Source organism: Crinia signifera, chromosome 4 (assembly GCF_055691185.1).
Source record: "Crinia signifera chromosome 4, ASM5569118v1, whole genome shotgun sequence".
NCBI lineage: Eukaryota > Metazoa > Chordata > Amphibia > Anura > Myobatrachidae > Crinia > Crinia signifera.
This window is the reverse complement of record NC_139220.1, coordinates 7,490,507-7,502,753: the sequence shown is the minus strand read 5'-3', so window position 1 is coordinate 7,502,753 and position 12,247 is coordinate 7,490,507. Positions and strand designations below refer to the sequence as shown.

Below are 12,247 nucleotides of genomic sequence, written 5' to 3'. Positions count from 1 at the left end.
CCTGCCGCTCATTATCACACAGAGGAGGCAGTATCCGTACCACGGCTCAGGAACACCCAGACTCCACCTGCCGCTCATTATCACACAGAGGATCCAGTATCCGTACCACGGCTCAGGAACCGCCACACTCCACCTGCCGCTCATTATCACACAGAGGAGGCAGTATCCGTACCACGGCTCAGGAACACCCAGACTCCACCTGCTGCTCATTATCACACAGAGGAGGCAGTATCCGTACCACGGCTCAGGAACCCCCACACTCCACCTGCCGCTCATTATCACACAGAGGAGGCAGTATCCGTACCCCAGCTCAGGAACCCCCACACTCCACCTGCCGCTCATTATCACACAGAGGAGGCAGTATCCGTACCACGGCTCAGGAACACCCAGACTCCACCTGCCGCTCATTATCACACAGAGGAGGCCGTATCCGTACCACGGCTCAGGAATCGCCACACTCCACCTGCCGCTCATTATCACACAGAGGAGGCAGTATCCGTACCACGGCTCAGGAACACCCAGACTCCACCTGCTGCTCATTATCACACAGAGGAGGCAGTATCCGTACCACGGCTCAGGAACACCCAGACTCCACCTGCCGCTCATTATCACACAGAGGAGGCAGTATCCGTACCACGGCTCAGGAACCCCCACACTCCACCTGCCGCTCATTATCACACAGAGGAGGCAGTATCCGTACCCCGGGCTCAGGAACCCCCACACTCCACCTGCCGCTCATTATCACACAGAGGAGGCAGTATCCATACCCCAGCTCAGGAACCCCCACACTCCACCTGCCGCTCATTATCACAGAGAGGCGGCAGTATCCATACCCCAGCTCAGGAACCCCCACACTCCACCTGCCGCTCATCACACAGAGGCGGCAGTATCCATACCCCGGGCTCAGGAACCCCCACACTCCACCTGCCGCTCATTATCACAGAGGCGGCAGTATCCATACCCCGGGCTCAGGAACACCCAGACTCCACCTGCCGCTCATTATCACACAGAGGCGGCAGTATCCATACCCCGGGCTCAGGAACACCCAGACTCCACCTGCCGCTCATTATCACACAGAGGCGGCAGTATCCGTACCCCAGCTCAGGAACCCCCACACTCCACCTGCCGCTCATTATCACAGAGGCGGCAGTATCCATACCCCAGCTCAGGAACCCCCACACTCCACCTGCCGCTCATTATCACAGAGGCGGCAGTATCCATACCCCGGGCTCAGGAACCCCCACACTCCACCTGCCGCTCATTATCACAGAGGCGGCAGTATCCGTACCCCAGCTCAGGAACCCCCACACTCCACCTGCCGCTCATCACACAGAGGCGGCAGTATCCATACCCCAGCTCAGGAACCCCCACACTCCACCTGCCGCTCATTATCACACAGAGGCGGCAGTATCCATACCCCAGCTCAGGAACCCCCACACTCCACCTGCCGCTCATTATCACAGAGGCGGCAGTATCCATACCCCGGGCTCAGGAACCCCCACACTCCACCTGCCGCTCATTATCACAGAGGCGGCAGTATCCGTACCCCAGCTCAGGAACCCCCACACTCCACCTGCCGCTCATCACACAGAGGCGGCAGTATCCATACCCCAGCTCAGGAACCCCCACACTCCACCTGCCGCTCATTATCACACAGAGGCGGCAGTATCCATACCCCAGCTCAGGAACCCCCACACTCCACCTGCCGCTCATTATCACAGAGGCGGCAGTATCCATACCCCGGGCTCAGGAACACCCAGACTCCACCTGCCGCTCATTATCACACAGAGGCGGCAGTATCCGTACCACGGCTCAGGAACCCCCACACTCCACCTGCCGCTCATTATCACACAGAGGCGGCAGTATCCATACCCCAGCTCAGGAACCCCCACACTCCACCTGCCGCTCATTATCACACAGAGGCGGCAGTATCCATACCCCGGCTCAGGAACCCCCACACTCCACCTGCCGCTCATTATCACACAGAGGAGGCAGTATCCATACCCCAGCTCAGGAACCCCCACACTCCACCTGCCGCTCATTATCACACAGAGGAGGCAGTATCCATACCCCAGCTCAGGAACCCCCACACTCCACCTGCCGCTCATTATCACACAGAGGAGGCAGTATCCATACCCCAGCTCAGGAACCCCCACACTCCACCTGCCGCTCATTATCACACAGAGGAGGCAGTATCCGTACCCCAGCTCAGGAACCCCCAGACTCCACCTGCCGCTCATTATCACAGAGAGGAGGCAGTATCCATACCCCAGCTCAGGAACCCCCACACTCCACCTGCCGCTCATTATCACAGAGGCGGCAGTATCCATACCCCGGGCTCAGGAACACCCAGACTCCACCTGCCGCTCATTATCACACAGAGGCGGCAGTATCCGTACCCCAGCTCAGGAACCCCCACACTGCACCTGCCGCTCATTATCACACAGAGGAGGCAGTATCCATACCCCAGCTCAGGAACACCCAGACTCCACCTGCCGCTCATTATCACACAGAGGCGGCAGTATCCATACCCCAGCTCAGGAACCCCCACACTCCACCTGCCGCTCATTATCACACAGAGGCGGCAGTATCCATACCCCAGCTCAGGATCCCCCACACTCCACCTGCCGCTCATTATCACACAGAGGCGGCAGTATCCATACCCCGGGCTCAGGAACACCCAGACTCCACCTGCCGCTCATTATCACACAGAGGAGGCAGTATCCGTACCCCGGCTCAGGAACCCCCACACTCCACCTGCCGCTCATTATCACAGAGGCGGCAGTATCCATACCCCGGGCTCAGGAACACCCAGACTCCACCTGCCATCTCATTATCACACAGAGGCGGCAGTATCCATACCCCAGCTCAGGAACCCCCACACTCCACCTGCCGCTCATTATCACAGAGAGGCGGCAGTATCCATACCACGGCTCAGGAACCCCCACACTCCACCTGCCGCTCATTATCACACAGAGGAGGCAGTATCCATACCCCAGCTCAGGAACACCCACACTCCACCTGCCGCTCATTATCACACAGAGGCGGCAGTATCCGTACCACGGCTCAGGAACCCCCACACTCCACCTGCCGCTCATTATCACACAGAGGAGGCAGTATCCATACCCCGGCTCAGGAACCCCCACACTCCACCTGCCGCTCATTATCACACAGAGGCGGCAGTATCCATACCCCAGCTCAGGAACCCCCACACTCCACCTGCCGCTCATTATCACAGAGGCGGCAGTATCCATACCCCAGCTCAGGAACCCCCACACTCCACCTGCCGCTCATTATCACACAGAGGCGGCAGTATCCATACCCCGGGCTCAGGAACACCCAGACTCCACCTGCCGCTCATTATCACACAGAGGAGGCAGTATCCATACCCCAGCTCAGGAACCCCCACACTCCACCTCCCGCTCATTATCACAGAGGCGGCAGTATCCATACCCCAGCTCAGGAACCCCCACACTCCACCTGCCGCTCATTATCACACAGAGGCGGCAGTATCCATACCCCGGGCTCAGGAACCCCCACACTCCACCTGCCGCTCATTATCACAGAGGCGGCAGTATCCATACCCCGGGCTCAGGAACCCCCAGACTCCACCTGCCACTGATAAATCACACAGAGGCGGCAGTATACGCTCAGGAACACCCCCAGACATCTGCCTACTATTTATGACTAACAAACCTGGTGACAAAGTAGAATTTATTCCAGTTTTGTACAAATGTCCCCACACTGTCCCAAGGAGACCAACATATCTACACGGATATCCATTATCTTATAACACACATGCGTGCCTGAGGCGGAGGAACCTCAATGTAACTCAAGACCCCCGTCAGCTGTGTCAAATTCCGATAAACTAAGATCTATCTATTGGGAATAGATTTGGCACCGTCAGATGCTTGGCTGGCTCTCCGGAGGAGATTTTCCATGACGTATTATGTTCAGATGGATTTCTGTGCTGCGGTCTCACGGGGGATGGATTATTAACTCCGGCTCTCCATTACAGCATATTTGCCGGGCAGACTGCCAGGCACAAGCAACCAGCTACCCAGAGGAACAGCCACCAGATCACACCAAAGACAAGGAATAGCTCCCACTGGCGGAGCCCGTAAGGAAGGGGGGGGGGGGGGGGAAACAACACAGTCTTATCTGCACAGAACTAGGCTAGACAGAACACAGGCCCTTCCCTGTACACCCAGGACCTGAGGGCCACAGGTGCAAATGGACCAAGATCAGGCTCTTCTCTAATCTCACAAACCGCTTATTTCCTCACACCAGCATATTAGGGGTTAATAACCAGACATACCTTCAATAAACTGGGCTATAGACAAAAAAGAAGTCACCCAACAAGCGGTGTACACAGGGTTAAAGACGTCGCGATGTGCGGTTGGTAAGCGCAGCTCCCACACCCCACTGCGACGGTACAATGACAGACGGCCATCTTTCCTCAGAGAACGGCGTGAGATTAATGTCACTGCTGTGGAGACCGTTTGCCTCTGCCTGCTGCAGGCTGCCAGATAAAGTGGGGAACAAAAGCCCCTTTCCGATCCCCCGCTGGGCTCTATTAACCACCGTGGTCAGCTTATCGTCCCCCCGAGGGCTGGCAGAGAACCCACAAAGCGATGGATGGGCTTAGAAGTAAAATCTAGATACTGGAAGGAAAATGCAATTAACGGGCCGGTTCCCCTATTATTCCTGCAGCAAGCACCTGAGAACAGAGAGTATGGGGTGCAGAGAAGCGCAATCATCCTCCACAGAACAAGCCTGACAAATCCTATCCGGGGACCCCATACACATTACCCATAGGCCTCTGCATGTCATACATTGCAGCAGGTGGATGCTCATTCCCAGTTCCCACCATCAGGGAACAACCTTGCCTAAACCAAAGGATCAGAGCCGGACTAGACGCGGAGCCGCGCGCCTCCAGTAACACCAGGTGTCTGTTACAGAACGCTATACAGATGTGTGCTAGCCAATCACAGCTACTGTACATTTATAGCCAGTATCACGGACCACACAGCATCTTTATTCTACAACCCTGCTGATCTATTGGGTTCATCCAATGACACCTGTGCTTCAGCTGGGTAATACGGAAAACATGCAGCATTAGGGTTTTACCAGGACTGGGGTTCAAGAAACCACACCACAGATAAGGCTCTGCATGCTAGACTGAGGCACATAAGCAGAGCGACACACCACAGATAAGGCTCTGCATGCTAGACTATGAGGCACATAAGCAGTGTGACGCACCACAGATAAGGCTCTGCATGCTAGACTGAGGCACATAAGCAGAGCGACGCACCACAGATAAGGCTCTGCATGCTAGACTATGAGGCACATAAGCAGAGCGACGCACCACAGATAAGGCTCTGCATGCTAACTATGAGGCACATAAGCAGTGTGACGCACCACAGATAAGGCTCTGCATGCTAGACTGAGGCACATAAGCAGAGCGACGCACCACAGATAAGGCTCTGCATGCTAGACTATGAGGCACATAAGCAGTGTGACGCACCACAGATAAGGCTCTGCATGCTAGACTGAGGCACATAAGCAGAGCGACGCACCACAGATAAGGCTCTGCATGCTAGACTATGAGGCACATAAGCAGAGCGACGCACCACAGATAAGGCTCTGCATGCTAGACTGAGGCACATAAGCAGAGCGACGCACCACAGATCAGGCTTTGCATGCTAGACAATGCAGCACATAAGCAGTGTGACGCACCACAGATCAGGCTCTGCATGCTAGACTGAGGCACATAAGCAGAGCGACGCACCACAGATCAGGCTCTGCATGCTAGACAATGCAGCACATAAGCAGTGTGACGCACCACAGATCAGGCTCTGCATGCTAGACTGAGGCACATAAGCAGAGCGACGCACCACAGATAAGGCTCTGCATGCTAGACTGAGGCACATAAGCAGAGCGACGCACCACAGATAAGGCTCTGCATGCTAGACAATGCAGCACATAAGCAGAGCGACGCACCACAGATCAGGCTCTGCACTTCACACTGCGCAGCACATGATCAGAGAATAGGACAGAACAGAACTCCTCATTGCCAGTAGTACAATAGATCCCGCCACTGCAGTAACCAGGATAAACCCTTCCTCCCGCCGTTACATAATACGACCCTATGAGACAAACACCGCTGCAATTTCCAGGCCTCACAAGGATTTACGCCATTTCCACCATTTTACTATCGAGCAATTCTTCCAAGCAGCAAAGCCTATGACAGAGACCCAGCGTATGTGGGGGAGACACTGGGCCTCATTCTGGTTCACTTTCAAAAGCATATTCTCTCTAATGGACAAAACCATGCTGCACTGCAAGTGGGGCAGATGTAACATGTGCAGAGTGTTAGATTTGGGTCGGGATTGTACGTCAAGCCGAGATCTAAATTGCAGTGTAACAATAATGCAGCCAGTATTTACTCTGCACAGAAACAAAATAACTCACCCAAATCTAACTCTCTGCACATGTTACATCTGAGAGAGAGAATTTGCTTTTGAAAGTGAACCAGAATCAGGTCCTGTGATTGTCCCACAATTTAGTTACGCCCTCACGTGGTGACACATTGCAGCTTAGCAGGTCCAGGTCACATCCACTGGCCACAGTAGGACACACACGTGGCTACTGCAGAAGGACAGACGGCTCTTGGACAGCGTTTTATGAAGCAATAATATTCCGGAGAACCCATCTGAGCCTCACCTCTATCTTGTCCGTCTTGGCATCTCCCCAGTAGATCTTCCCTTCTGCGTAGTCCAGGGCCAGACCATTCGGCCAGCCTAGGGAGGTGTTTACCAGTATCAGCCTATCAGAACCATCCATAGCAGCACGCTCGATTTTCGGGTTCTCTCCCCAGTCAGTCCAATACATGTAACTGTGGAAACAGAGAATGCTGGATTTATCTTTTACTTACACACCAACCCATATATCCGTTTCTCTATACATACAAATTATCACGTATCTATAAGTCTCCATATATCTCAGTGGCGTAATGTGGAGGTTTCATGCACATTACACTATGGAAACCAGGGAGCAGATCCCCTGACCACCAGTAGGTGGCAGTATCACCACTTTTGCGTCATACAGAAACTTCTTCCTTTTCTTCATGGTAACACAAACAGCAGTAGAATAACTCACCCATTGGAAGGGTCCAGCACAATGGCTCTGGGCTCATCGAGGTCCTCCGATATAAGAATCTTCCGCATAGTACCATTTAAGCGCGTCACCTCAATGCGGTCGGTGCCAGTGTCCGTCCAGTACAAGTTGCGAGCCACCCAGTCCACAGCGATTCCGTCGGGATGGGACACCTGAGACACGACGATGAACTGGCTGGATAAGCCGTCTATCTGGGCCCGTCGGATGGCCCGCACCTCATCATCCGTCCAGTAAATGTAGCCTTCCACCGGGTCATAGTCTATGGCGATCGCATGACGAATATCGTCCAATGGGAGCACAATGTCCGTAAAGTCTGGCGTGTCTAAGGAGATTCTCCGGAGATCTGTCCGCCTGGCGAGGAGCAGCAATTCCGTGGCACCTGGGCACATTAGGGCAGGGTTAGGGGGGGGCACTAGCACCAACATTAACATGTACAGACCCCCAAATCCCTTACATCAGAATAAAGAGACAAGATCCAATTTCATGTACAAAAGCCTAATCTTCCAGTCACACCATACATACATACATACATACACTATACATACAAAAGAAAAGTGATTCAGCGCCAATTATGGCGGGTCAGCATGAGTCCAATTAAAATGGTGGTGGACCGTCCGTGCACAGGGAGGTAAATGGTAAAAATAGTTTTGGACCTCGGCCACCTGTGTTTTACGAATAATAAAACTATAAATATATGAACAAGTATAAAGATTTAATACATCCAATGAGGATTTAACAAAGACTACACATACAAATACAATAAATACATAAGAAATTGGTAGTAAATGTGTTTTTTGTTTTTTAAATCACAATGAAATACATAGGACTGGATTTCATACATGGACTAAAAAAAGAGATAGAAAACAGAACGCTTAGCTTTTCAGACGGAGGTGAAGCCTAGCGCCAGGGAAAAACTGTTTAGTCTAGTGACATTTTTATCCCCTTCCGAACACTATGAGAATTACTGTATTTAGGCACCTCCACCCCCCCTCCTTAACACAAACACGGGGCCCAAGCAGGAGAATTCCTCAGTGTTGATTTAAGGGCAGGACCAACATTCCAGCAGCAGACAAAGGAGAGAGCCTGGGCTGAGAGGGGCTCTGGGAGGTGAGAGGCAGACTTCTGACCGAGAGGCCGTGTTCGGTGCTAGGAATCCAGAAGCCACCAGAGGACTGCTGCCCCCGTAAAACTGGCCACTTGTTATGTGTCGCCGACTAACAGCTGCAGCAGCTGCATGAGAGCAGCAGACAAAGGGGGCAGCTGGGACACCTGTGGAGGGATTGTTATCCGTGTCAGACCCCTCATCCTGCGCTCTTCAGCACAGTACTACACACGCTGAATTCACCAGGTATATTACCAGTCTAATAAACAGTGCGGCTGTATGCCAAGGCACTAAAATCAGATTTAATGTAGCCAGGGAGCTGGTAAAGTCCGATAGCTCAGAGTTACCTGTAGGTAATAAACCTTAACACAATTGCTGGTCTCCTGTAATATGGTGGGAACTGAGACCTGCCTCTCCCATAGAACTGTCAGCTCGGTCCCCTATAACCATTGGAAGGGTTCTCAGCTGATCCTGCAGGGAACTGGAGATTCGCAGAGAGCCACGCTTATACAGGAACAACACTACTCATATCATAAGTGATTGCAGCATCAGATAAGGGTACGCTTAGTCACATCAAGTATAGAAATAAATCTGGATACCAAAAAAGCAGGCATGGACTAGCGCCACAAAGTATACTCACTGTGCATACACGTCTTCCCATCCTCCTTCAGTCTCACTCCCGTGGGACAGGCGCACAGGTAGTATGGCGCCACAGGAGACATCAGGCACAGGTGGGAACAGCCGCCGTTCTGGCCGGCACAGGGATTGGTGGCTGCTAGGGAAAGAGAAAACTGCATCAAACGATGTCACAAGCGGCACAAGGAGTGCATCTAACCGGAGTATAGCGCCTCCCCTAGGGAGGAGGTCTGCAGTACAGGCACAATAATTACACAGAGATAGAATACACGGATTACTCTACTGACCATTTGGCTGCCGCTGCTGGCTGAACACGTGGATATCCATGGGGGAGAAGATATTGGTGTCCACCTCCCGCAGGTCTTCCCCAGTGTACTTGTTACACGACAGGATGGAGTGCGTGGTCCAGTCCGTCCAGTATATGGTGTCACCGAACAGCGTGAGGGCAAACGGATGAGGCAGGGATCCTTTCACTACGGTTTGTCTGGAAAGGAAGGAAGTACCAGTGAGAATGAATGGTCACAGAGTAAGACAGGCCGGGGCAGAGGTCATCCAGTGCCACCAGCATAAGAGGATGGGGGTGGCCCAGTGTCAGAGCTGAAGATCTCTCGCGTTGTATACGCAGATATAAAACATCTAGGTTGAGATCACCAAATGTTATAAATCAGCAAGACACCTAAATAACACACATGTACCGAAACTCATCAACCTATTACTAAATCAGGTGACCCTGTACAATAGCATCAAGCACCCATACATCAACGGAGCCTGCGTGATCCAAAGAGCACACGTTCTAGCCACTGAGAGCAGAGCGCTACCAATGTGATACAGCGTCGCTGGCTGCCAGTCACAGCGGATATGTGCCGTGAGTGAGACAAGTGGCAAGGTGACACTAAACCCCTACAGCTGTCACACAGTCTGGAATATCAAAGCGGGAGAGCAGTTTACAGGCAAACCGCCGGAACAATAAACTAATGGTAGTATATTCAGTGCAGAGAAAGAGAAGTCACCGCATTATCCCGGATCCCTGGGGAGCTGATGAGGAGCCATTAGCAGCAGGCCCCGTGTAAACATTCAGAGACGTTACAGCTTTATTCTACACTAAATAGGAACAAAACAATCCACTCGTTCAGGGTCCGGCAGAACAGCATCTAATGAACGCAATAAAGTCATTACAGCCCTACTAGCATCAGTCGGCTCCAGCCAATATGTGACTCCGTTCAGCAGACCTCTTCCCAGCCTCTAACTGCCCACTGCAGTCTGTTCCTGCTGCTAGAACCTATCCACGCCATGGTGTCACGGGCAAGGCTCTCCTGCCCGGATATAAAGCATGGTTACGGGACTTACAATGAATCAATCCAAACCATTCTCCTGACCTCTGCTTACCCCGGTGTCCACAACACTACCACTCGCTGCGTGCCTTCAGCACAGGTGCTAGAATCTACACCACTGAGTTACTGAAGAGGCCACCTCCTGTACCCTAGCACGTACATCCCCCAAAACCTGGACTGTCAGTGGGTAAGAGAACAGAGTTTAGGAAACCCTGCAGTGGAATACGGGCCAGGAAAGATACTAGTCCCCACACTTAGATCACATTTTCCCCACACGACTGTATAATCAGATCATTGTATTATTGAGCAGATATACCAATAAATAGCACCAATGATCCCCAGAGCCCTAATACCCTAATGTAAATTCATGAATGAACCCTAATACTACACAAGTAGCAACGATTAGCTGTGTGCTGAGGGATCGGACACTGCCAGTGTTCTCATGGGGCAGGATCACATGTGATGTATATTTCGGATTCGGCATAAAAAGCCGGCGGTCGGATCCTGGCGTTCAAAATGCCGACGCCGGAATCCCGAACGCCGAAATCCCAACAAGGGGGGGACGTGGATCGCCCCCCCCCCCCTTGCGCGCTCGCTACGCTCGGCACACTAATTTATTCTCCCTCCGAGGGTGTCGTGGACACCCACGGGGGGAGAAAGTGTCGGGATACCGGCGTCGGGATTTTGAACGCCGGGATCCCGACTGCCGGGATTTAAACTGCATCCCATATACTTCACGTGGTCTTTTTGTATGAGATATCGCATGCGATCCCTGCCTGGTTCGTAAGAAATCCAAGAGATTGCTTCTGCAGCTGTGACTTGCAAGCGCTGACACGATGCATACGGGACCGCGCTTCGCATTGGACCTGCTGTTCGGACGTTTTTTCGCGCGATTGATTGCCGCAGGGAAAGAGCCCAAATTGGCCAATTATTACAGAGGACTGAACACCGTGCAGCACACAGACTATATGAAGAGAGAGTCCCTCGGGTTACACCAGTGAGGCATTATCCAGAACGGCTACAAGCAGAGTACATTGCGCTCGCTGTGCGGAGGTCCCCAAGCTTTAAGCCGTATGACTATTACATCTGCAATCAGGACTGGGGGTTCCATGTACTCAGTCACAAGGATCCCTTTATGTAATCAGCCTGAGAATGCAGCCAAACAATAGGAGACTTGATGGAAAAGCATAGAAAGTCCTAGTGCTGTCCGCTGCCATTTCCTGCCTGGGGCTGGGGCGATTATCACAAGTGTAATCGGACACAGGGAGCAATGAAAAGCAGATCCCCAGAGGTGAGCAGCCGGCTAACGTAAACAGGCCGGGCCTGAGCCACAGGAGCCTCACAGCTGGAACCGATTGGTACTTACAAATAAAACTAATTTGGGTTCACCAACCCCAGAGAAGGAGGAGGAGGCGGGAGGAGGAGAACGGAGACTGAATACACTGAGGGAACAGGCCAACAACTACCACGCCGCCATTACTGCACAAATATCAGGGGTACAGCCCGCACAGATCCACGCCATGACACCGCTCTGCCCTACAAACTGGTTACACAATATGGAGGCATGCAAATAGTAACGCAACAGCATTTACGAAACTAACAAACGTAGACTAAGCGGTAATGTAGAAACTGGTCCCTGACGTAGACTAAGCGGTATTGTAGAAACCGGTCCCTGACGTAGACTAAGCGGTAATGTAGGAACCGGTCCCTGACGTAGACTAAGCGGTAATGTAGGAACCGGTCCCTGACGTAGACTAAGCGGTAATGTAGGAACCGGTCCCTGACGTAGACTAAGCGGTAATGTAGGAACCGGTCCCTGACGTAGACTAAGCGGTAATGTAGGAACCGGTCCCTGGCGTAGACTAAGCGGTAATGTAGGAACCGGTCCCTGGCGTAGACTAAGCGGTAATGTAGGAACCGGTCCCTGGCGTAGACTAAGCGGTAATGTAGGAACCGGTCCCTGGCGTAGACTAAGCGGTAATGTAGGAACCTGTCCCTG

General features: G+C 52.6%; 1 protein-coding gene across 2 annotated transcripts in view; it reads right to left on the bottom strand.

Annotated features, from left to right (window-relative positions):
- The window catches only part of LRP6 (LDL receptor related protein 6), a 49,792-nt gene that overhangs the window by 18,753 nt on the left and 18,792 nt on the right, over positions 1 to 12,247 (bottom strand). The window contains exons 4-7 of one of the 2 annotated variants that reach the window (XM_083180917.1): positions 9,205 to 9,401; positions 8,922 to 9,053; positions 7,162 to 7,558; positions 6,727 to 6,898 (exon numbers count right to left, since the gene is read on the bottom strand). In XM_083180917.1, coding sequence (XP_083037043.1) covers positions 6,727 to 6,898; positions 7,162 to 7,558; positions 8,922 to 9,053; positions 9,205 to 9,401 — 898 coding nt within the window. Of the gene's footprint in view, positions 1 to 6,726; positions 6,899 to 7,161; positions 7,559 to 8,921; positions 9,057 to 9,204; positions 9,402 to 12,247 lie in introns of both variants that reach the window. The other variant, XM_083180916.1, reaches the window with a different exon arrangement.